Source organism: Thermobia domestica, chromosome 10 (assembly GCF_964235325.1).
Source record: "Thermobia domestica chromosome 10, izTheDome1.hap1.1, whole genome shotgun sequence".
Lineage (NCBI taxonomy): Eukaryota > Metazoa > Arthropoda > Insecta > Zygentoma > Lepismatidae > Thermobia > Thermobia domestica.
In genome coordinates, this window is record NC_137463.1 from 216,903,293 (window position 1) to 216,929,192 (window position 25,900).

At 35.2% G+C, this 25,900-nt stretch overlaps 1 protein-coding gene across 1 annotated transcript in view; it reads left to right on the forward strand.

Annotated features, from left to right (window-relative positions):
* The window catches only part of LOC145662175 (synaptic vesicle glycoprotein 2B-like), a 292,527-nt gene that overhangs the window by 260,996 nt on the left and 5,631 nt on the right, over positions 1-25,900 (forward strand). Inside the window, exons 6-10 of the mRNA XM_081727507.1 lie at positions 2,838-3,079; positions 11,407-11,591; positions 16,435-16,679; positions 24,019-24,178; positions 25,663-25,790. Coding sequence (XP_081583633.1) covers positions 2,838-3,079; positions 11,407-11,591; positions 16,435-16,679; positions 24,019-24,178; positions 25,663-25,790 — 960 coding nt within the window. The remainder of the gene's footprint in view (positions 1-2,837; positions 3,080-11,406; positions 11,592-16,434; positions 16,680-24,018; positions 24,179-25,662; positions 25,791-25,900) is intronic.

The following is a 25,900-nucleotide window of genomic DNA, read 5'->3' on the forward strand; positions in this document are numbered from 1 at the left end:
ATTCTTTTGCTTATATTGTTAATTGTACATCTATTGTTTCCACATTTTGTTGTAAATGTGAGAAGAAACGTTTCACAATTTTGGTTAAAGTACAGTAGTGAAGATTTCTTGAGAAACTGTTATGCAACTCACTGAACAAGTGACAGATGCACTGTGCTTGCGCGATACTACAGACACAGCCTTGTCAGTAGTAGTATGGACTCAGAGATTACAACATCGTCTGAAATGGAGAGGGAAATGAAAATAATACTGAAAAAATACTGATGACACAAATAGAGCATGGTCGGAAATATGCACTAAGGAAAATTTCTTACTTTTGGAAGAGGGATAGAATTTCTTGTCTTTGCCATCCTTTGAAATTACCACTAGGTCATACTCCTCCGAAAATATAAAATAGCAAATCTAAGATCGCAATTTGACCTGAGGTTTCCAACAGGGATCACGTGTTTACAATTCTCTGGTGAAAATAGAACTTGTTTGTTTAAACAAAGTTACAGCAGGTTTTAAAGGCTGTTGCATGAACCCAGAGGATCTAATACATAATTTAACATACAATATTGTTTCGGTTTTTACAATATGTATATGTGATATGCACTGTTTCGAAAATTGCATAATCATAGTGCATTTCTAGTATCATTAGGCTCTTTCTGTTTTCACATAGTACTGCGCTCAGTTGAATATCTTATCTTAGTAAAATGAGGATAAAACAATAGAGATAAGATCTGACATAAGATCTTAATGTATTAAATCTAATCTGATATTTGGCGCTGTCATGTTTAAGGAACTGAAAACAGAATAGTCAACGACCGAAAAAGCAATTTTCCCGTTTTAAACTAGACAGCTTCATCATCGCAAGTAGAATAAAAGCTGTTTTCAAAAATAAAAGATGTCTGCATATTTTCCGAAAAATCATCCTATATTGAAATAATGTCTTGGCATTTGATAATTTTGATATAGTAACCCTAGGCTAACGGGAACTTAGGCTTGTCGATTGTTATAAAAATATACACCTTGCAGCGACTAGCATATCATTCGGAATGCTGTTCCGAAAGGGCACTTCCAGTTGCAGACCTTCCTGTGACCATTGTCATTGGCAAGGAACTAATTGGTTCTGGTAATTTTATTGACCGTTGAATGTTGAAACTTTCCTGGATCTGAAGCACACACATACAAAAAAGGTTAAATTAAAAAAGTCCCGTGAAATCCTTCTGAAAGTAGAACTCCCTCCCTCACAGTTGAGAACAATACGTGATGTTATAATTTTCTCTGCAGGAGAAATTTACTTTAGATGTGAAATAGTTATGTGAGTGATAGCTATTGCTGTAATCGTGACAATATTTTTAGTTATTGCAATAGATGTATTGCGCAACTACAGTTGTATTTTTTAACGTATCATTTGGCAATATTGCTTGCAATCGAGTAGGAAGAAGAAGGTGTATGTTAGCCAGGTTCACAAGAGATCTTAACTTACTAGTACGATTATCGTAAATGCGAATTTCTTTCGTATTTTCTTGATTAGAAGATAAAGTTCAACCACAGCTTAATTGCAGTTTTTATGCAAAGTGTTTAGAAGTCAAAATAAAATACGTTGTCATATTGTATTGAGAGAAAAATGACTTATGTGAAAGAGTTAACACTAAGTGATCATATGCAATAATAACCATATTCAATCATGTAATTAGTCTTTTTACATTTATTACATAATTACATCAAAGTTCATGAAAACACTTGAATCAGTTTTTACTCCTTAGGATATGTACTATCCCCTGCTTAATATGTATTATTATGTGTTTTTCAATTAAGGTGAATTTAGATAAATAGAAATTCGAAAATACTGTAGAAATTGTCTAAGTTCTTCTCTTAAGAAGAGGAATTTTTGAAAACGCTTGAACACGTACAAACTTTGTAAAACATAAATAAGAAGTGCATATACCAATGTTTTTCTCCTTCATTCTAGAGACCTGTAAAATTATTTTTTGGTATGTTTTGAATTCTTTTCCTATTACGGTACGAAATTTAAGAAAAGTGGCATGCTTAAAGCCCGGCTTGAGCCCACTGCTAATTCAAATGTTCAGCATTATTATTATTATTATTATTATTATTTTTGTGATGATGACATAAGCAATTTATATCGTGAAACACTTTATGGAAATGGACTTCATTTCCCTTCAGAAGCGAAAATTTCGAAATTGCTGGGACACGTGGTCACTTATTCCTAGTGAATTTACATACATAGCTTCGTCTTTCTAATTTGAGGCTCGTATGTCAATTATTGGAATACATTTTTATCCCTCCTTAGAATAAATAACCCTATGGCCTATGAAACTCGAGATTTCCGTGCCGTATTCACAAACGTTTTCCAAAACGTCTATTTTTGGCCAACCGGATTCAATTTCTAGTGCGTACTCATATTTTTACGAGATATATCTTAATTTTCTGCGGCAAGATCTGCCTAATGATCATTTTCTCGTTGGATTTGGAAAGCGTTTCTATTTTCTTCAATTTTGGCTGCATGACTTGTCCGACTGAACCTCCTAGACTTAACAATCCTAATAATTTAGGTAAATGGTAAATGGTTATGCAGTTCCTTGTTATAAAGTTTCCACTACCCTTCATTTTCGTCTTTCTTGGATCCAAGTATTTAATCTTGTTCCTCCCTTTAGGATAAGTATTTTAATGAAATGTTTGGAATTTTTATATGTTTTTAAAGGTATGAAATATTTATTTGTATTTTCTATCTTATAAATTCATTGGATATCACATTTTAGGTTAAGTATTAAATATAAATATACAATGCTGATGGTGTTTGTTTATTTATTTATTTTGTAAAAGTACAGGATTGGCATGGTTAATTATTCCTCGTCAACGCTGGATAACTCAGACATTAGGTCTTCACTTATCATCATGGAGAGTATTTGTCTTCCTGTGTGGTATCCCAAGTCTTTGTCTTAGTATTATCTTAATGTTCTTCCCCAACACTCCACTCTTTCTTTTAAATAACGGCAATTCATCAGAAGCCATTGTGGTATTACAGAAAATGTATGCAGTGAATACTGGCAAAAGAAAGGAAACATACCCGGTAAGTGTACGACACTATTTGATTTTTATGTTTCTATTTGTTTGCTTTGTTTGTAGCTATATGTTATGTTTAAGCGCCGAGTCAAGGATAGGCGTAAACCTGCAGCTTAAAATCGATTCCGAGCCACATGGGCTCTTACCGGGAATCAAACCCGGCTCTTCCTGCATCGCAGGTATATATGCTAACCATATAGTCACAAGGGAGATATTGATTATTGCATCTGTAATGTTCAACCTCTTTACCTAATTCATATTTTCATAATCCAACCTAATATCCAAACACATACATTTCCACAAATATATGTAATACATATACAATTGAAAATACATACAGCGGTAAGTTTACGCCTGTGGAAACAATTTTTGAGCACTGACCCAAGGGATAAAGCCACGTTGTGTTCTGTATGCCAACCTTATCTGTAGGCAATAACCCGACAACGTAATTTCCATTGAAGGAGGTTTCTATTGAGCGACATCTGATCTAATTTTAATCACTCGTCCTTGCTAACTTTACAAAACACTTGCACTGTGTGCGGACGACGGCGGGAAACAGTTCGCTTTAGGAACCCAAAGGAACAAAAGTTCATTATTGTAGCATTGTGAGACTAGACAGTAAATCGAAATATGGGATAGGATTGTTACCAGTGTCACACCCTTGGTGGGCCATGTACCCTACAGTTGTATAAGTCATATGGCTGGATGTTTAGCCTTAATGAATGATACTTCAGCACTATATAAAGAAGGAATATTCCGCCTGTATAATGGTTCCAGAACATGCTGTTGATAATATGCTGCGTTAATTATCACATTATGCGCAACTTGATGCAGGGAAGTTTCCAATTGTGGCAAAAACCGGTAATCACCATGAAGGAGCGGGGAAAACTTTTGCGGCAAGTCCGAACCAAATTTGTCCGGTCCTTGGCATCCTTTGAATATTACATAGAACGGACACTCGTGGAAGCTGATAAATAGATTTAGGATTCGTCTAAGATTACCACATATTTTCACTTGTCGCAGTCTAAATACGGTTCATCAAGCCATTTGCAATGTACCCTACGTACAAGAATGTCTAAGTGTATGAAGACGTGGCTTAAACTTCACTTGGAGCTGTAAATCATGAACGATTATCCTCTGCACAATTGTTTTCGAGCTTCCACTGTCCTAGAAACGGCTCTTTGTGTTGGCAGATTCTACAGTGTGACCATTTCATGCACGTGTCACACCTTCCATTGTCCATTTTGGACAGGGACGTGTTTTCTTGCCATGTGCACAAACTTACCTCCTCTAGGCGTGCATGCTTGTCAGTTTTAGTTATCTTGTCAATCCCTTTCTAGAAACATGTTTCGCAATTTTACTGTATCTGTATTCTATGTCAGTGATTGCTGAGACGTACCCCTCGTAGAATGCAGCGACTATTGGAAGCATTTTAGCTCGCCACATTTCACTGTCTGCTAATGTCTTCTCCACAAACCTACCTTTTGAGTGCTCTGCTTCGGTTCCTCACCGTACTATTACATCACCCCTAGAGGAAGTTCGAAAATATGAAAATAAATAATCGAAACTAATACTATATTATAAATGATTAAAACTATTTCTATATTATAAAGAATCGAAACTATTTCTGTATCTATCTAATCTAATATAAATACAATAAAGAGTTTGTTTGTGTGTTTCTAAGTCTGTCTATCTGTGTGCGACTTGGAGACCAGACGACTGCACAGAGAGTTACCAAAAGTTGGTCACGGGTACCTTGGTCCAGGCCCCATATCAAGACGAAGAGTTTTTCTCAAATTTCGAAACAGGGGGACTCAGGGGGGCATTTACCGGGATCGCCCTGGGAACCAGACAAGTTGACCGAGAGACCAAATTTTCGCAGATCGCCCCAGACCAAAGCGAAGCGATTTTTTCCGAATTCGAACCAGGGAGGTCTCAGGGGCTCGTTTACCGGGACATATAAAAGTAGTTGAAAATGACTGACATTAGTGTCGAATTCATAGTTTTCGCGGTCGATGAGATCAATGGTGAAACTCCGATCGCATTAACTTCCAACTTCGCCCTATTTGGATGTGGGCCCGGTGTCACCAGGGGTGGAGCATACTGAGACATGTAAAAGTAATCCACAATTACCGATATTAGTGTCAAATCCATAGTTTTCTCGGTCGCTGAGATCAATGGTAACACTTACATTAGCGATGACTAGCAAATTCAGCTACCATTGTATGCGAGCCGGGGGTCAGCGGCGAGATACCGAGACATGTCAAAATAGATCAAAATGACCGATATTACTGTAAAATCCATAGTCTTCGCGGTCGCTGAAATGAATGGTGATACTCCCACAGGCGTTGACTTCCAAATACAGCCCGCATTCGAAGAATTAAATTTTTAAACATTACCAACTTATTAACTTTACATACTTCTTCTTTCTGCAGCTTGCTGATGAAACCATTCAAAACATTTTCTCAAATTTTACTTTTGTGGTTTTGTATTATAGCAGAAGATTTGGCTTCTCCAGTTGATCACGAAATATGGCCCAATTTGTATGGTATATGATACAATCTTCGGTATTTTTTTCATGTATATTATTCCTAGAACCACAAAATTCTACACTTAAAGTGTCTCGGTTCTTTTCTTTCGACCACCATGAAACATTTGTTAACAAAACAAGTAGTATATGATCTGCACCCATATTACTATGTAATTCGAAATATGAGTTCATAGTCGATCCTTAAATAATACATTTCAAGTGTTTGATTGAGACTCTCTATTAACTACAAATATGCAAGTTCTTTTTTTTAACATGGTTGTACAGAAATCCATTTTGTATTTCAAATATAGAAATAGTTCTATTACCTTAATTTGGAATTCTGATTAAGATCCTACCAGAGCCGATATTTTACCTACATAACAACCACAGTGATTTTCCCCATGCAAGATTATTCAATTCATGCGAATCCGAAAGTTTTTCTGAAGTGCAAGACGTCATGATATTTGTATTAGGGAAGAAAAGTAAAGGTGTTCATTGTTTAAATGGGTCTAGGAGAATGAATATCAGGAATATAAGCAATTGAGAATACATATCAACGTCAGTAACTTCATTGAGTAGACTTGAAATTAAGTCAAGTGATATTGATTAGTTTCCATGCACAATCTAATCCTTAATGTCAACGACAATGCCATCTTTACTTATTTGTATACAGTATTGTCTGATAGTGGAAGTACTGCAAATGTCAATTACTTCAAATGTCTTGGTTCTGTTTCCAACAAAATTTTGTTAAGACCGCAAGGAGCTGTCTAGTTGCTATGTGGATAGTGGAAAAAGAAACCTGAGTTCAATTCCTGGCGGGAGCTCATGTGGTACAGGTCCCACGTTAAGGTGTAAGTCAGCACTCATACAGCTTCGCTGCTAAACGGAACGTTAATCTCCATTCCAATTCCAAGTGGGGACACAAGGTTTGACTACAGTTTCCTCACTCGTGTGCCTTTATCTTCGATTCGCTATTTGTAGTACTAACATAAAAAACTTCAATAACCTTTTGATTTAATTATTATAGCATTTCTTTCGAATTTAATTCATCTTCCTCAAGCAAGAAGAGTTTCTTTTCTTATTTCTATGTTGAAACTAAGTCTTCTGCAAAAATTTCTTAGGTTTTGTAGAATTCTTTGAAGAAACTTTGTTTAAGATGATAACATAGGATTTCAATTAATGATGATGTATGTAAATCAAGACTGAATACCTATTTTTAGAAATCTCTGCAAAACCGGATTCTTACGATTTATTAGAAACTAATCGGGGAATAGGAGCACGGTGGCTCAGTGGTAGAGCTCTTACCTGGTTCGATCCCCGGCCAAGTAAGTTGGTGGTGGACAACATCGTGTCGGTGGATTTTCTCGGGGTACTTCCGTTTCCTCTCATATTATCATTCCACCAATTCTTCATTTGCTTAATTAATCACTTCCCTTAGCCTAAGGGGCATAATCGTGGACGTTAAACTAAAAGATATCTCATTTCCTTTCATATAATCTGGGTAAGATTGTAGTTACCATCTCAGTTACCTTTACTTTATCTAGGTATAATATCTTCTTCCTCCCATCGTCTAACCAAATGTCTTTTTCCTGATCTTTCCGTCTTAACTTCATACCCCCTCCCCTGCTTTCTTTCCACACGACCGAGATGTCTTGCACTTTATGGCTACTCCATTATATTAATTATTCTGTATGATATAGAATGTTATGTATCTATAAAAGTAACCATGAAACTTCTGTCGCTTTTTGTTGAAATCTGTGTTCAATTGGCCCCCACCCAGTGAGTTGAATGCGAATGAAGATAAGGCGAAGACCAAGTGTTGGTGTAGATATATCCAACATAATATCTGGTTGTGGCAATTCAGTTACACCGTGAACTTGCGTAAAAACAGAGTGAACATGGAACCTCCACAGAGCGCCGCTGTAGCGGGGTGGAAGATATGCCAAGCCTTTGGTGAGGGTGGTGTGACAACGCGGATAGTGCAATGGTAGTTTAACATGTTTAAGGACAGTGATGATATGACGCAAAGACTCACCATATGCCGGAAGACCAACACATGTAAAAACTGAAGATCTTTAGGCAACAATTGAGGGGAACAGTGGCCAGATATGTGAGGAATTGGGACAACAATTCAGTGAGAATGGAGAAACCATTCGGCAGCACCTTCATTAACTTGGGAAACACTACGAGTTGGGTCAATGAGTCCCACATGATTTGACTCTGGAACAGAAGGCAACGCAAGAAGACACCTGTTTTTCTTTGCTGTCTCGTCTGAGAAAGGAGCCATTTCTGGACAGGGTGTACACATGTGATGAGAACTGCTCGTACGAAGCTCCACGGCGCCGTCTTCATTTTTTAGCATCCCATGAAACAGACGAAACCAGCACAGCAACAGAAGAAGCTCCTCCTGTATGTTTGGTGGACTGCTCGCGGCATCGTGCATCGAGAACTGCTACCGGCTGATGAGAACAGCAATGCAACTATGTACTTGCAGCAGTTTAGTCGTGTTCAAGAAAAACTCAAAATCTGGAGTCAGCACTTCTGAATCGCAAAGGGGTCTTCCTGTTACAGGACAACGCTAAGCCCCAAGTGGCTAGGATAACCAGGAACACCATTCTACGTATTGGATGTGAAACACTATTGCACCCGCCATGCTCCTCGGACATTACACCATCCGATTATCAATTGTTCCATTCCTTGGACAATCACCTTAGAGGACGCCGGTTCAAATCCCTAGTAGAGGTGCAAAATGCACTTGATACCTTCTTCGCTTTACGGGCCACCAAGTTCTATCGTGATGGCATCCATGGCCTTCCAGAACGTTGTCAGAAGGTCGTCAATGCTGATGGGGACTATTTTTGATTTTCCAGGTACATGTTAGGTGACATATCGATATTCGAAGGTGGTGGGTGAAAACGGGACAGAACTTTCTTGATTACCTTTATATAATTAAACTCCTAGTTTTATAATATTGTCAAAAATCAATAACTTATTCATACCCATTTTATGGTTATTATTATCAGCAATACATTCTTCAACAAAACAGAAAGGCGCCTCGAAGAAGTCTTTGACTTAAATACACTGTAGGAAAGTAACTGTCTGCCTGAAATTTGAGCTCAAAGAGCTAACAATCTTGCCATTAGTGAAAAGTGCCCACACTTGAATACATTTGTAATTGTATTTTTATAGTAATTTGAGGATGATGGAGTCAATCGCCATTCAAATTACTTTTGTTTTTTTTATATCCGTCTATGAGAAAAGACCCCAATACATTACTAGTAGCATAATCCTTCGTTCTTTGTAACATTCTATCCTTATGATTATGTATAGATGAATTAGTAGGCACAGACATCACAGATATATAAACGAGAATTATTTTTATAGATATATGTTTATGTGGATACGCTAGTTTCCATAAGCCAAGATTCCATAATTCTAAATTCTAAAAGCACAATGTCGCAAATAGGAATTATATCAAATGGTTTTAAAACAGGATAAACATCTCATCATTTATTTTCATATAAAACCCTTTGGTCAGAAATCCAAAACTAAAGAACAAGTAGTGAATTAAAGCCATTCACATTGCAACGAAACTCGAAAATTAGCAAGACCGCAAGTCCATTCTCGATTTAGGTTTGATCGTCAAATAATGCTATCTACTAGCTAATATAGTAGCCTATGCATAGGATTTGTAGTGGACATATAACAAGCTAGATTGCTACAGGATAACAACAGAAGACGAAGGTTAGGCTGACGAATACCATCAGGAAGCAAGCTAAGGGCATATTAATCTGTCAAACCATACACACATTATTTACTATGACTGGAGTGTGCACAGGTCATTTTCATGATCCTTTTTCTTGTTTTCAATTGATTCTCTGTGAACTCATACATACATAGACACAATATACTATACCAGATTACATTGAAATTTACAGATTACGTATGTTCTAATTCACTTACTTTATGCGTATAGCTTATTGGAACATTAGCGACATTTAGGAGATAAATTGTAGACTCTAAGTGGTACAATCTCTAGTATTTGGGAATGCTACACTCCTTTAGGAAGTACCACAGAATGGGGTTACAATATTAGCCACTAATCTGTGTGTTCCTATGCATGGCGTATTAACATGTGTCGAATATTTCATAGCTATTCCTCTAAATTAAAAAAAAAAATAAGTTTATATGAATATAGGTTGAAAACTGCCTAAATTCCCACAAATACTGAATGTTACTGGATATCATTGTCAGCTTTGTTCGAGAAACCTAGTCATGCTGACTATTTCAAGTATTAGAGATTAATACTCCAATGTTGCGCGCTGCGAATAATCGAAGAAGTGTCAATAATAAAAAACAAGGAGACTTTATTTGCTTCTAGAAACTTCATCTAGTAAAGAATTTTCTACGCACGGTTTGCAATACGGTCAACCACAATGTTTAGACTAGAAGTCGATTTATTGTCTGTGTGTACACCAAACCTACCAAAAATTCTTTTACATGGGTATGATGTATTTTCCTGCAATATATTTATGTTCGTTTCTTATATCGTTTCTACTATGGCATTATTTTCGACTCTTGTAACTCACACGTTTTATTGACCTACGTTCGTATCAAATGTTTCTGGAATTGCCTGCGCAAGAAAAACACGTGTTTAAAATCTCTTATATATATATTCTGTAAAAAACACATTCACGTAACAGTTTCAACACAATAACTGTGTCTTCATCAGACTTACACTCATTTTTTGACGTAGTTATTGAGAAGACACAGTTATTGTGTTGAAACTGTACGTGAATGTGTTTTCTTTGTATATTCTCACATAGCGTGTTGTTGTGTTTAGTTTGACAAAATGGAAGCAAGGCCTGATAGAATAGTTACGGGAGTAATACTGTTCATATCAATGACCCCGAAATCTGTGGATTTGACATTAACATCTGGCGATACGGGTATTTATCATCTCTATTTATAATTACATTTTGAGCAACCTATAATTTCCCTTCTCCATTCAGACGTTGGAAAGAAGGTTTCGTACAAAATTATATCTGGTGAAAATCTATCGCTGTACCAAATTTGATAACTGTAAATTACTCTTTTTTATGTAAAAAGCTAATGACACACATACACACACATATATATATACTATTTTATTATATTAGTATAGCTCCATGTTCTATTAAATATATCACCCAGTCGTCCGGTTATGCACGTAGCTAGTTCAATGCCAATCCCCTGTTACCACATTTGCTTTCAGTAATTGTGTGCTGTAAAGCAAACTCAAAGAGAAATGCAGATAAACCGTCTTTTGTTTCAAATAGTTACTAATTACGTACCAGAATGAAATTTTCCCTCTATTAGTACTTTGCTGCCTGTCTTAATAAGAGATGCTCGCAAGAACCATTCAATTTTCTGGAAAACTGCGAATTCTTCCAAAACAAAATAATCTGTAGACTATATGTTTCAATCATCATAAACTTTTACTTTAAATTTGTATGATTAGTTGTGAATAATAATAATAATAATAATAATAATAATAATAATAATAATAATAATAATAATAATAATAATAATAATAATAATAATAATAATAATAATAATAATAATTTTATTAACGTGCTACGAAAAGTTGAAAGCAAAATCACAGCACTCAATCTTCACACTAATAGATTTCTTAATAATGAGCCTACAAGTACAAAATGAAATGTATTTTGTGAAATAATACAATGTTTGTTTTCAATTGCTTTGAACTGTTCTTTTTTCTTTTCTTATTTTCCTTTTTCTTTCTTTTCTTTCTTTTGTTGTAGGTGAAGAAACTACAAATTGATCACTCTTTGAATAAGGTCCCAGAAATAAGTTGTGATGGAGAGGATGCTGGTGGAAAAATACAAGAGCTTAAGAGGGCATGGCAAAGAATCGTCGAGTTATTTTCACGTGCTCATATCAAAATTACACTCCTTACATACTCAATTGCCTTCTGTCTCTTAGCTAGGTTGGTATTTCACTGGTTTATTTTTACTAAGAAACATTTTATGTATTCTTAATCTCTAAAGAAAATATATAATTTTCTTTAATATTTGCTCTCTATTTTTCCGCTATACTCTTGAAATGCATTCTTTCGTTTTGACTTTTCTGGATACTTGTGTTATATTTTCAACAAACAATATTGCTGTCCAGGCATTGGTTATACTGTTAATATAGTTCTACAAATCCGGTCTTATATCATGCATACGATTTGAGACTTGAGTTTTAAAATATTGGCATAATCCTATTATAATATTAAGACTGCCTAATATGAGCGCCATCTTAGTTTCACATCCCATTGTTTTACATAAAGATATATCTTTTTTTCTTTCAATTACCATAGCTAGATTTCAATAATCTTTTTCAATGTTTTTTTTCGTACTTTGTCCGTTTTTGTGAACAATAATCTCTGCAACATAAAATATCAGTATTTTAAACCAAACGTCATTTGAAGAATATTATATTTTCAATATATAAAAAAATAAAATCTTTCAGTTTTACATCCCATGGTTTTGCCGTCTAGGCTAAAGAGTTGGTGACGGCGAGAAATGAATAAAATGGTGGGATGAATAAAATGGGAGAAAACGGGAGAACCTTCGAGAAAACCCCGAACACGGTATTTGTCTAAAGGGTGTGCTCATATTTCACCACAACACTGGCAGAACCATGATTATGGCAGCCATCTTTCCTACCTTAAGCCCAACAAACGTACACAACTGAATTCGCGCCATACTCATTGAACATGCTTAAATGTAAATACTTCTATAAGTTTACTAAACGAACTGGATTGCAGTATTATTAGATAATCCATATTATGTTTTTTTCTTACCTATAATAATATCATAGTTGCATATGCTTATTTCTTAGTAAAATAATTTGCGGAGGAGTAAAAATTCGGTAGGCTAACAGTAAATCAGCGTGTCTTACAGCAATCGCATGTTCCTTTGTTTATCGCGGTTTAGAAGTAAGTACTGGTACAAATCTCGAGGAGATGAGGGGGATACGTTCCCTCAAATCTTGGGAGTGAGGGGGACTGTTCCCTCTAATAATCCGATTTGAAATGTGTTTTTTCAAGAGAAATGTGATGATTTGTATCCGATTCTCACAAAGGAAAGTGAGATGAAATTGACGTTCTCCCCAGAATAAGCCCCAAATCTGCCCGCCTCCCAATATTGGAGACAACTCTGCTCCCTTGATCCACCACAGCATTGGTTTTCAACTTCATAAATATTTTGAACATCGCTTATATATATATATATATATATATATGAGAACGGTCTTACCCGTCTCCCCAACTGTTGAAGACAGGTGCATTGTTAAGATCCTTGTTCATTTCATCGAGAAGAGAATAATACTTCCCCAAGACTGAAGACATAATGGCGCAAAGTATATTCAATAAGCCCAGAAGTAATTCTTTGTACTTAATTGAGCTCCTTCTTGGCTAAGCGGTTAGCGTACGCGCCTTTGGCGTGGGAGACCCGGGTTCGATTTCTGGCGGGAGCTCATGTGGTTCGGATTCCACGTTAATCAGTTGGTCCCGTCTCATATAGAATAGCTACTGAAAGGGACGTTAAACTCCATATCAACTCAATTCTTTCTACTTAATTATAATAGTAAAATGCTGCATGATGTATTTATTTGTATCAAGGATAAGATCTCTTCGTACTGTAACAATAGAATGCTCAGGTCAATCACAGAATCTGCTATTTAAATAATTGATCTTCATATTTCTCCATGCTTTGATTTTGTATGTTTACAAAATAAGAAGTAAATTTCGTTCCACGTTTGTGAAATTGCGATAGAATTTAGCATTGAAACAGATTAATAACTTTCGGCTGTAATAGAGTACAACTGTGAGATGAGACTTCTTAATTAGCAAATGTCTAGCACTTCGGTTTTAGTAAAGTAACACACTTTAAGATTGGGACATTTCTCAATATCTTGAACTGATTCGAAAAACCCATTTGTTGTTATCTATTACCATTTTTGTTTTATGACAATCAACAATGAAACCGGAAATGTTTGATTTCTTTCACTTCTGGTTTAAATAGATGGTTAACGGAAGAGATTAAATCTATTCTAGAGACGTTGAATCGATTCAAGAAATCCGAATGTCGTTAGTTATTACTGTTTTTGTTTTATGAGAATGAATGTTGAAACCGGAAATGTTTGATTAATTCCACTTTTGGTTTGAATAGATGTTAACGGGAGAGATTTAACCTATCCTAGAGACGTTGAATCGATTTAAGAAATCTGAATGTCGTTAGTTATTATCGTTTTTGATCTATGAGAATCAAAGTTGAAACCGGAAATGTTTGATTTCTTCCACTTCTGGTTTTAATAGGTGGTTAACGGAGGAGATTTAACCTATTCTAGAGACGTTGAATCGATTCAAGAAATCCGAATGTCGTTAGTTGTTACCGTTTTTGTTCTATGAGAATCAATGTTGAAACCGGAAATGTTTGATTAATTCCACTTCTGGTTTGAATAGATGTTAACGGGAGAGATTTAACGTATCCTAGAGATGTTGAATCGATTCAAGAAATCCGAATGTCGTTAGTTATTACCAGTTTTGTTCTTTGAGAATCAATATTGAAACCGGAAATGTCTGATTTCAATCACATTTGGTTTGAATATATAGTTAACGGAGGAAACGAATCAATTCTGGGACGTTGAACCGATTCAAGAAATCAAATTTTCATTATCCATTACCGTTTTTGTTCTATGATAATCAATGTTGAAACCGGAAATGTCTGAATTCAATCATATTTGGTTTGAATATATAGTTAACAGAGGAAATTAAACCTATTCTGTGGAAGCTGAATCGATTCAAAAGAACACGTTTGTCGTTATCTATTAGGATATATCGTTTCTGTTTTATGACAATCAACAATGAAATCGAAAATGTTAGATTTCAATGACTTCCGGTTTGAATATATAGTTAGCGGAGGAAATGAATCGATTCTCGGGACGTTGAATCGATTCAAGAAATCCAATTTTCATTATCCATTACCGTTTTTGTTCTATGATAATCAACAATGAAACCGGAAATGTTTAAATTCTACCACTGCGAGTTTGAATATATGGTTCACGGAGTGGATTAAATTTATTCTGGGGATGATGAATCGATTCCAGGAAATCACTTGTTGCTTCCTATTTTTGTTCTCCTTCCTTGGCAATCAAACGTATAAAGTGGAAATGACAAATTTCTCCCATTTAAACAAAGGCTTAACGAAGATGAAACCTTTTCTCAGGACACTGAATCGATTGCAGAAAACAACTTCTCGATGTTTCTGGTAGTTTTTGCTCTATGTAAATCAACACTGAAACCGAAAGTACTAATAAAGTTCAACCATTTCCGGGTTTGGTAGAGTGTTACTGATGATTATCCTTTGTGTTCTCAGGATACTGAATCGATAAAGAAACACTTATTACTATCTATTTCTGTTTTTGTTGTGATGAACATAATACTACCATATCAAATTTGATTAACCGAAGCCTTCGGTTTTCGAGTCACTACCTTTCAAAGCTGAGTTCTGTTTTTCGCCAAATCTTCAGAAATAAAAACAACCTACATGTCACTTTTAAGATGTGATCTATGAAACTCATTGAAATTGTAATAAAATTTAACATGGCGATAGATCTTGAGAAGTTTAGGAGGTACGTAAAAAATTATGACGTCTAGATATTTGTTTCCTGAGATATTGGCCATTAAAATTGGCTGCTTGGACTAAGTCTAAATCTAAAATTTGACGTCTAACCACTCGTGAATCAAACCATAGCTAAATACAAAAGCTAATACCAAGCTTTTGTATTTAGCCAAAGCTCCGAAAATTAAAAAAAAAAGTGCCTCACAGGTAAGTTTTTAGACGTACTTGATGAAACTCAACAGAATTATAATAACATTTGACATAGCGATAGATTTTGAGAAGCTTAGGACGTATGTGAAACATTATAGTGTCCAGATATTTGTTTCCTGTGACATTGGTCATTAAAACTGGGGTCTGCACTAAGTTTGAATCTCAAATTTGATATCCAATTACTCGTGAATCAAAATATAGCTATCAAAGCTGAGTTTTGTATTTGGCTAAACCTCCGAATTAAAAAAAAGTCACTTTTTAGACCTGATCAATGAAACTCATCAGAATCGTAATAAAATTTGACATGGTGATAGATATTGAGAAGCTTAGTACGCATGTGAAACATTATACTGTCCAGATATTTGTTTCCTGAGATATTGGTCATTAAAGTTGGGGCCTAGACTGTCTGAATCTCAAATTTTAGGTACAATCACACGTGAATCAAACATACATATCAAAACTGAATTTTGTATTTGGCCAAAGCTCCGGAAACGAAAAAAAAAAGAAACATATCACTTTCAAGACGTGCTCGATTAAACTCATCAGAATCGTATTAAAATTGGACATGACGATGGATTTTGAAAAGCTTAATATGTATGTGAAAACATACTGTGAGTATCTCATAGTATGCATGAGATATTTGTTTCCTGAGATTGGCCATTAAAGTTAGGGCATGGACTAAGTCTAAATGTCCAATCAGTCGTGAATCAAAACACTGCATATAGCATATTTCACATGCATATTGAGCACATTCCACCAATTTAAATTTGGTCAAGTCAAGAACTTTGGTTTCCGAGTTTTGGTAATCAACTTACTTATGAAACTTATTAATCATTCAGTAAATACAGTGTGTACTTATAACAAAGTCTGATTAAGGAAAAAACAAAACAATGAAGAAAGGAAGTTATTTTCTGGCATAGTGAAAGTTACTAGCCTAAATTTCTTTTTCAGTTATGACACCTTAGTTATGTGGTTCCCAGAACTTTTCCAACGATTTAATACATACGAGAAGCAACATACTGACTCAGCTAGTCTCTGCGATATGATTTCCGATTGCACTGATGAAGTTGTTGATTGCGAACATGGTGTAGACGATTCCGTCTTTTCAAACACTATGATAATTTCAGCAGCCAATATACCAAGCTCTCTGCTCCTTATCTACGGTGTAGACAAGTTGGGAAGACATCCATTTCTTGGTAAAATATTATTCATGCTTCTTCTATACATGAATCGTTTATGGGTATGTATCTAAGTGTATTATTAAGGGTAAGTACACATATATTTAAAGGTACTACGATATTGTTAGTCAGGTGATTAAAGTATGCAATGGCAATCAGCGGCGTAACTAGTTTTACTGCGCCCAGGATCAGTAGATCATCGATTTACACATATCCGCCTGCTGCCCCAAGCATTTCAGCTGCTGCGTTATATATATACTAACAGTATACAAAGTTATTTTTATTAAGAAACCTAAAGTTTTTACTAATCCTTTTCATAAGTTAGCACTATTATCCGGGTATCGTCGACTTGGGATCCAGAAAAGGGACGCGGGGCTTGTGCGCCTCTCCATGAGGTGAAAAATATATAAATCAATCCCTAATAAAGTGCTTGTTCAAAGGCTGTGGGAAAAAGTTTTAAAAGTTTTTTTTGCAAAAGAAGATTCTGAGTGCGTTCTCCACTCATTGCAGAAAATGTATGCGTTTCCAGTTCATGGTAATTCTTGATTCTCTCGTGTTGAATAACATGGCTTTCCTCAATGTCGTCTCCAGAAGGGCGGAGACAAATACGTATTATGAAGCACTGCCGTCCACATTTTTAGTTAGCGAACCAAATATCGATAAATGTCTCAAGTTTATTTTTCAGACCTGCCTCAAAAATTCCTGGATCCGTCCCCGGTATCGGCGGTTGCCAATTAACTGCTAATAGCCATAGCGTACCTTTTGAAATGTTTTCAAACATTCTTTGCATAAGGAACAGTTTTCCGTATTCTTGTTTTCGCCCTTTGCGCCCTTTTACTGTGCGCCTTGGAGCAACTGCTCCACTCGCTCCATTGTATTTACGCCACTGAAATTAATAATCGTATAACATGCTGAGCTGAGAATATTTATAAATTTAATTCCGAAATAAATTTGCTAAAGAAAGTATAGAGGATTACACAAAATGTACGTTTATGAATGAATAAATTAGCGTTTATAACAAGATTTAAGAATATATACATATTCACGCCTAGATGTTTATACAACCCGTAACTATTAATTGTTTTAAGGTTTGCATATTAGTATTATGCGAAACGTACATTTAAGAATGAATATAGGTTATTTGAGGGATGCTTTTGATCTTGGAGTCTACTTTGCTTAACTCGAAACGGATAACGTTGACCATACAGACTCGCACTTGACGCTGGTGATGTCAAAATGACAACTGTGACCCATCGTTGGAGAAACACTTTAGAATCGGATTTGTTACAATATATTACGTAAAAAGAATAAATTAAGCTTTATAATCATTAGAATAACTTACAAGTAGACCTCACCACTTCGCCGTTGCGTTAGCAAAAGGAAACAACTACTGTCCTAGAGTAGGGTTGAATATAAGATATTGACAAAAATTTTAGCTGCTAATGAGCACTAGAAATATGGGAAAACGAAATAGAAACATGAATTTGGGAAAGTCATCTATAATATAATTTCATAGTTATAAGACCGATATTTTTTCGAAATAGATGGAGGAACAATAGTTATGAATTCATCTATGTAAATCGAGTTAGGAGGGATGTTTTTATGGTTCCAGATCATGGTCGCCATTTTGAAATCCGCCATATTGGATCGACGTCAACTTTTTCAAATGGAAAGAGGGCCATATGAGGTATCAAACAACGATGATTTTTTCCACCCAATCTCATACACTAATTAGTTTGTCCATATCTAGAACGGTGTCCGACTTATAGTTCTTTCAATGTTGAAAAGTTCGTTGTTTGTAGCAGATAACAGATAACTGCAGTGGCAATGAACATAGCTCCAGAGACAGCATTCTTACAGAACAAAATTACGGCAATGCAAGAAATGAAAGTCCTCAGCATTCATAAAGTGGTTCTGACCTCGCCACTTCGTGTGTGCGTTTGTAGATTCAAACTGAAACTATAAGCAGTTGGGGCAGTACGATGAAGAGAATAGCAATATTGGTTGCCAATGGCATTCCTGGTCGTAGCAGCTACGGTATAAGGTAGAAGCCTACGTGCATCATGTACCATTCTACAGCGACAAACTCTTTGTAAGGAGGCAAGTGCAGGAAATATATTATTCTCACTGTGAAATCTACCCGTGAATTTGGAAGTGTTTGAGAAATAGTTATTTCGTTTATTGCATTAAGCCTGTAATTCTGTGAGGTGCGTGCGTGTGTCTGTATTAGGGAGAGTGTGTGCAGGCAACAATTCTAGACTAAAAAACAACACACCATGGCGTTAAATAAGGTAAACATTGCTATGTACCTCCTGCAGCAGTTACAGACATTACGGTTCAAGCACAATGAAACAAATATATCAGAACAGGAAACAGTAATCGCAGATGACATAATTAGATTCCTAGCGGATGAAGAATTGGAATTTGAAATGGAATACACTCTGGATATTCTAGAGGAGGCACATCATGAGATAAACAATCAAGAAGCTAGTGTGGAAGCGGAATGATATGTGAATTGCTATTGGTCGAATACAGGGAGCAGGAATTCACTTATGCTGGATACTTGAGAATTATTTAATAATGAAGAGGCGCGAAGTACAATAGCTCTACCTGGGAAATCAGTGGAAGTGTGACAAATTCCAAAAGGTACCACCGGTATATTTCAACCTTTCAATGAATTTTTTAGACAATACAAAACATTGGCGTACTATATGTGATTATGCAATAAAGGACAAACATTTCCATTCAAAACTGCATGACAGAGATACTATTGTCACTCCCTTGTGTACAATCAATTTCAGTCTCCTCGCTTCACAGGAATGATTCAATAAGCATTTTGTAAATCAATATATATTGATGATCCGATCGAATGGTTCGAAGTGCCGAAGAAGCACGCTTTCAATATTTCCGGCATTAACTTTTGTGATATTTGTGACGCTTTATTTTTTATTAGGTGCTCATGGTACTCTGCAAAATTCTGTTTTGACCGTTTTATGAATGCTGAGGACTTGCATTTCTTGCATTGCCGTAATTTTGTCCAGTAAGAATGTTATCTCTGGAGCTATATTCATTGTCACTGTAGTTATCTGTTATCTGCTACAAACAACGAATTTTTCAACATTGAAAGAACTGTAAGTTGTAAACCGTTCTAGATATGGACAAACTAATTAGTGTATGAGATTGGGTGGAAAAAATCATTGTTGTTTGATACCTCACATGGCCCTCTTTCCCTTTGAAAAAGTTGACGTCGATTCAATATGGCGGATTTCAAGATGGCAGCCATGATCTGGAATGCCATAAGAACATCCCTCCTAACTCGATTTACATAGTTGAAGTCATAACTATTGTTCCTCTATCTATTTCGAAAAAATATCGGTCTTGCAACTATCAAATTATATTGTAGATGGCTTTCCCACATTCATGTTTCTATTTCGTTTTCCCATATTTCTAGTGCTCATTAGCAGCTAAAACTTTTGTCAATATCTTATATTCAACCCTACTCTAGGACAGTAGTTGTTTCCTTTTGCTAACGCAACGGCGAAGTGGTGTGGTCTACTTGTTAGCTTTCTTCTCCGATACATAACGGTATAAAAGCAATATACAAAGAAGGTTATTCCATTCAATTTGAGCTTTATTTCGTTGAAATATTTCGATAAGTTTCGAAGATATGGCATAACAATGCCTAACATTTTCCCATGAGTGCAATGAATTATATATTGTTGAATCGTTACCTACTAACATTTTTCCATAAAAGAAGAAAATTTGAATGAAATCAAACAAATTAGTGGGAGTACTTCACAGTTTTCAAATTAAGATATTGACTATTTAAGCTCGTTGGTACTGCAAGAGTTTAAATGGTGGTTGGACAGCAAGTAGTACTCATTTCATTATTTAAAAGAGGTTTGTGTTTTAATCTGCGCATTTCCTTTCATTTATAATGTGTAGAAGATCAAAGTAGGATTGCATTTTGTATTCTGCTTGTAATATATGAATATAGGGTGCTCGAAAATGCACTGTCGTCAAAGACAGTTCATTTCTATTTCAAAAGCAACATTTAGGGTAAGTTCTTTTCTTATTTCTCATAAAAAAGCACTATTTTTACTTTGGATAACACTTGTAAACTACATGGGAATGTGCACACAGTTATTAATAGATGTTTAGAATAGGTAAGATTATTCCAAAAGTATTAAAGGTGATTTTACAGGTACTTTTGATATTATGATCTACTTTAACTCAAAACAGCTAACGTTCACCGTTGAGACTCATACTTGACGTTAGTGATGTCAAATATGATACAATGATGGAGAAATACCTTGGAATCGGATCTGTTATATTACGTAGAAATTAGATTTGACTTTATATTCAATGAAATAACCTTCTGTTCGTTTTTCACATAAAACATGTATTTTTACTTAGGGTAACACTTGTAAATCATATGGGAGAGTGCACACAATTTGATTTTAGAATCATTATTACCCGTCAAGATGTTAACGGATTTACTCGATTAACAAACTCGCTCTAGTCATCTGTAGAAAATAAGAAAAACACCTCAAAATTTTGCTTTCGTTCGCAAGTTATCTAGTGGAGTAACGGACGGAGTAATGTACGTGCATACTAATATTGCAATCTTATAGAGCTTACCAGCATAATCTTAATAAGTATGAAATACATTCTACAGTATTATTTCTTAACGTTAAAAATGTTCAAAGACAATAGGTATGTCAGTTGATAGATCTAATGATGTGAACAAAATGATATCATCATAGGTAATCTGCCATTATTCGCAAGCCACTTGTCGCGACTGAGAAGTTTCTATACTCCACAGTCATCCGATAAGCTCTTCGTCTTTACGTACGTTTTTTTTCTGTTTTGATATCGTCCATCAATCATAGCCTCCTTCACCCCCTCCCTCTCTTTCCTGCCATCATATACTCTAGCACATACCTCATGATACAGTTCCTTCTTAGTCAATGTTCTACCAGTTTTTCTTCCTCTAAATGTCTAAAACTGTTCTTTTCTCTCTCACCGTTTCTAATTTCCTGTCATTCGTTTTCCGCTCGACCCAACTAATTCTCACCATTCATCTCTACATCCACATTTTGAAAAACCTACGTATTTCAAATCTACATGTTACACAAAACTTTACAATACCATACTTATTATTCAGTCTTACAAACTGAGGTCGCTATAGTATCACAAACATAAAAAAACAATAGAACTTAAGAATTTTTATCAGAAACAATGTCAGTGAAACGACTGATGGACCAATGCACATGACTATTATACGAGATCGAATTTTAGACACCTAGGAACAAAGAAACACGGGTTGAAAATTTGACTTTTTAAAACAAGGCTTCTGTTAAAAAAAAGTGGTTACAATAGAATCACATTCAACCTCATACGTAATTTTCAATAGATATGAAGATCATAATGTCGTTTACAGCAATTTGATATCTCAAACATCTCCAGAAATATGGAAAACATTCTTAAAGATTGCCACACTGCTTAAAATACGTATTTATAAGATTTCTTTTTTAAAAGGAAAAGAATTAGTTATCTTTTCTTTGCTCCTATAACATTACACTAATAGTTTTTCGTACATTGTAGCATGTTCTCACAACCACACAATACTTTGTGAATGATTTGAGATATCAAATAGCTGTAAACGCAATTACAATCATTACACCTATTGAATACTATCTATGTGACTGAATGCGGTACTTATCTAAACACTTTTTTGTAAACATTCAAATCTTGAATTCCTTTTTAAATTTGTTTATGTTTATTTGAAATACGTCAATCAGATTATAGTATTCAACAAAGGTATCTTGTATACCATACCCATTCCTCTTACACGCGTTACTGCTGTTGTAGAAGTCTCCAAAGTTTAATTGGTTTTCGACGTTTTCGATTCTACAGCGTGGTTAGTTTGGAACACTTAAATAAGACACTTATATTTCATATAATGCAAATATTTACAGGAAAACATTGTTTAGAACTTTTCAATACTAGTAGGTTAACATTGTTACCAACTCAATATAAAGATGTACTTTCTCAAATGAAACTACGTCAGGTTATTACATATTTGATATCTACATGTTAAGCAAAAGCTTACATTTTATGTTAATTGGTCTACTGTACGTAAGGGTAGAGCTAGGGTTACCACGTGTCAGGTTTTAAGCTCGTGTGTTTAAATTTTGAAAATAAATACTTTCATTCGCATACATTTTCCGAAACTCCCCAATTTGTCCGCATTTTCTAAGTTTAAGTGTGTTGTCTATTCCATTTAAAACATTTCAATGAAGATATACAGTGTTAAAAATAATTTCTTAAATTTGAGAAACCATTTATTATCTGTGCACGGAGATAATATTTTCCTAGAAATGAGATTTAGCAATTCTCATTCATAAGGAAAGTAACAGTACATTTTATCGTTCTGCTTTATACAATCTCATCTACTTTTCTTCATTTCTCATTCTCAAACTCTTGTTTCTAAGAAAATATATTTTTTGTGCACAGATAAGAAACGATTTCTCAAATTTAAGAAAACATTTTAACAGTCTATGTTTGGCTATTTGTACTCAAAGAAGGACTTGTCATAAAAACTGAGGTCTGAAAAAAATATGAATGGGTTTCATATGTAAGTACTTTTACTTAGTTATCTTTCATACACTTCAATATATTTCTCATAAATTTTTAATAGCAAACTTGAAAGTAAAATATAAAAAATTTAATTCTTAGTCAGTCGACAGTTAATGTTTACATCGACAGCCAACCAGATGTAACCGTGTCTATATTTTGACATTTCGGAATATGGTAAGACATTTCGGAATAAGGAAAAATAGGAAATAATATAGGCATTCTAAATATAGAATTTTATAGACATTTTTACAAATAAAACTTGTTCTGGATTCAGTATTAAGAACGCTGTTACCTTACTTCAGACCCAACTAGAATAAAAGTAGTTGATTAACGTCTAATATTGGTTTATGTTGCAGCTAAATGTAATAATTCCAATGTGAGCTGCTTGCACTATATTTAACATTAGCCTATATTTAAACTGTCAGGCCAGCAATAAAACAATAGACAATATTGTAGTGTATCTATGAGCACCTTACTGGTACCAATACTTCGCACATCAATACTGATGTCACAATTGTTAAGGAGCAAACATCAATATTTGTTTCCATGGTTACTTGAAGCTAATTCTTAGCTGTGCATAAAATGAAACTATTTTCTCCAACAACAATTCTGAAACTATAACATTTTCCCCTCAACATATAATGTGATATGAATCATATGTTATTACATAAATAAGCTATTAAATCTACTAATTAGCACACTATATTATTTGCAGTTGGATGTATTCTTTGCGCTGGAAGCTCCATATTGGGTCTTTATTTTGTAGAAAGTTCTTTGGAAATTTTAATTTTATCCTGCATTTTTGGAGGTGCAAGTGCTACAGCAATTGCTATTTTACCATATATCGTTGTAGATCTTCTTCCGTCCCACATCAAGTAAGTATACACTATTATTTTATAAGGGGTATAGTTCGCCCTTATATGTATATCAGGTCGTCATAAAAGTACTCACGATATAGTATTGGTATCCCAAATTTCAGGGTATGAGTCACAGCGGATTAAGCATAGTGTCATTTGACACTTGAAGCTAGTAAATGTGTAATAAGTTTTGGAATTTTTGTAATAGACGTAAGGGATTGCGAAACTAATATGAGTGAACTCCCCCGCTCCCCCCAAAAAGACTGCCCTACATTTTACAGTTTTATTTCAATTAAGACACAAATGCTGCGTGAACTCATGAAGAAATGTGTGCTGTTAATTGTCAAGGTGCGTTATCTAAAGCAAAAGCCAAAAGATGGTTTAGTCACTTTCGTATTTAGATGTTTAATATTCTCCTTGCATTGGGAGACAAATCACAGCAAAAGTGGATGATATTCTGGCAAAAATCCAACAAGATCGACATGCAAGTCAATGACCTACACATCCATCCCAAACAGTGTTAAAATATTTGGAGAAATCTGGCTACAAAAATAAGCTTGACGTTTGGGATGCTACATGATATAACTTTGAATCATTTACGTAACTGAATTTTAGTCTGTAAATGTATATTAAAACGTAACGAACTCGAACCATTTTTGAAGCGTTTGATCACAAGAGATGAAAAGTGGATAATATACCATAGCAAAAAGAACGTGGTCAAAGCGAGAAGAAGGTGTGCAGGATGTGGCAAAGCTCACACTGGCACATTTGGCAGTTAAGCTGTGTGTTTGGTATAACTGGAAGGGCATCGGCATTGCGAGCTACTCCAATCGGGCAGAAAAATAGTCTCGAACATGTACTGTAAACAATTAGAGCGAGGGCATCTACCAATTCAAAAGAGACGACCGGAGCTGGTCAACAGAATGTGTGTTGTGGGCCACGCTGAAAACGCCAGATCTCAACATAATCGAGCCATTGTAGTTTGTTTTACCGTAGAAAACGGCAATCTCGTTTTCTTCCACCATCATCTCTGAAGAAACTGCAGCGTGCTTTGCAGGAGAGTAGTACAAGTTAATTACAGTTTAATAACTGTACCAATACGTCTCTCTTGGGTTTCAGGATGAATTGGCAGAAGAAAAGGTAGTCATACACCATATTAGATATAATTGCACCCGATTTTTGCCTCTTCACATTATTCTGTCAAACCTCTGCATATATTTTATTTAATACATTACCGAGATGTAGACTATTCGTTTCCCAACAAAAAGCTAAAATCCTCCCTCCGACATATTGTTTCGTATATTAACTAGAATAACCCACCTTTCCAGCATATCGGTGAGCTACTTTGAGCCCTTGATGTAGAGTTTGAGATAAAAAAATAAATAAAAAGCTAATCCAATACTTGACCATGTAAACAGTCCTGTGCTAGCTACTTGGTTATCCAAGAATACTATAATTTCGCACTTCATAACATGCCTATGTTGAATCTTATTATTTTTCAGTGGTGTGGCAATGTCATCGATAATGGGTTTTGGAATGATCGGAAGTATTCTGGGAAACATTTTTCTTGGCAAACTAATCGACACAAACTGTGCCGTTCCATTCATCACATTCGCAGCAATACTCGTAGGTAAGCAGGTGAAAGGTTTAACTTAATGAGCTAGCAGGGATGAAAGTATTAATGTAGAGTGCTTCCAGTTCAATATCTTTAATACAATTACATACTTATAATTAATAAAA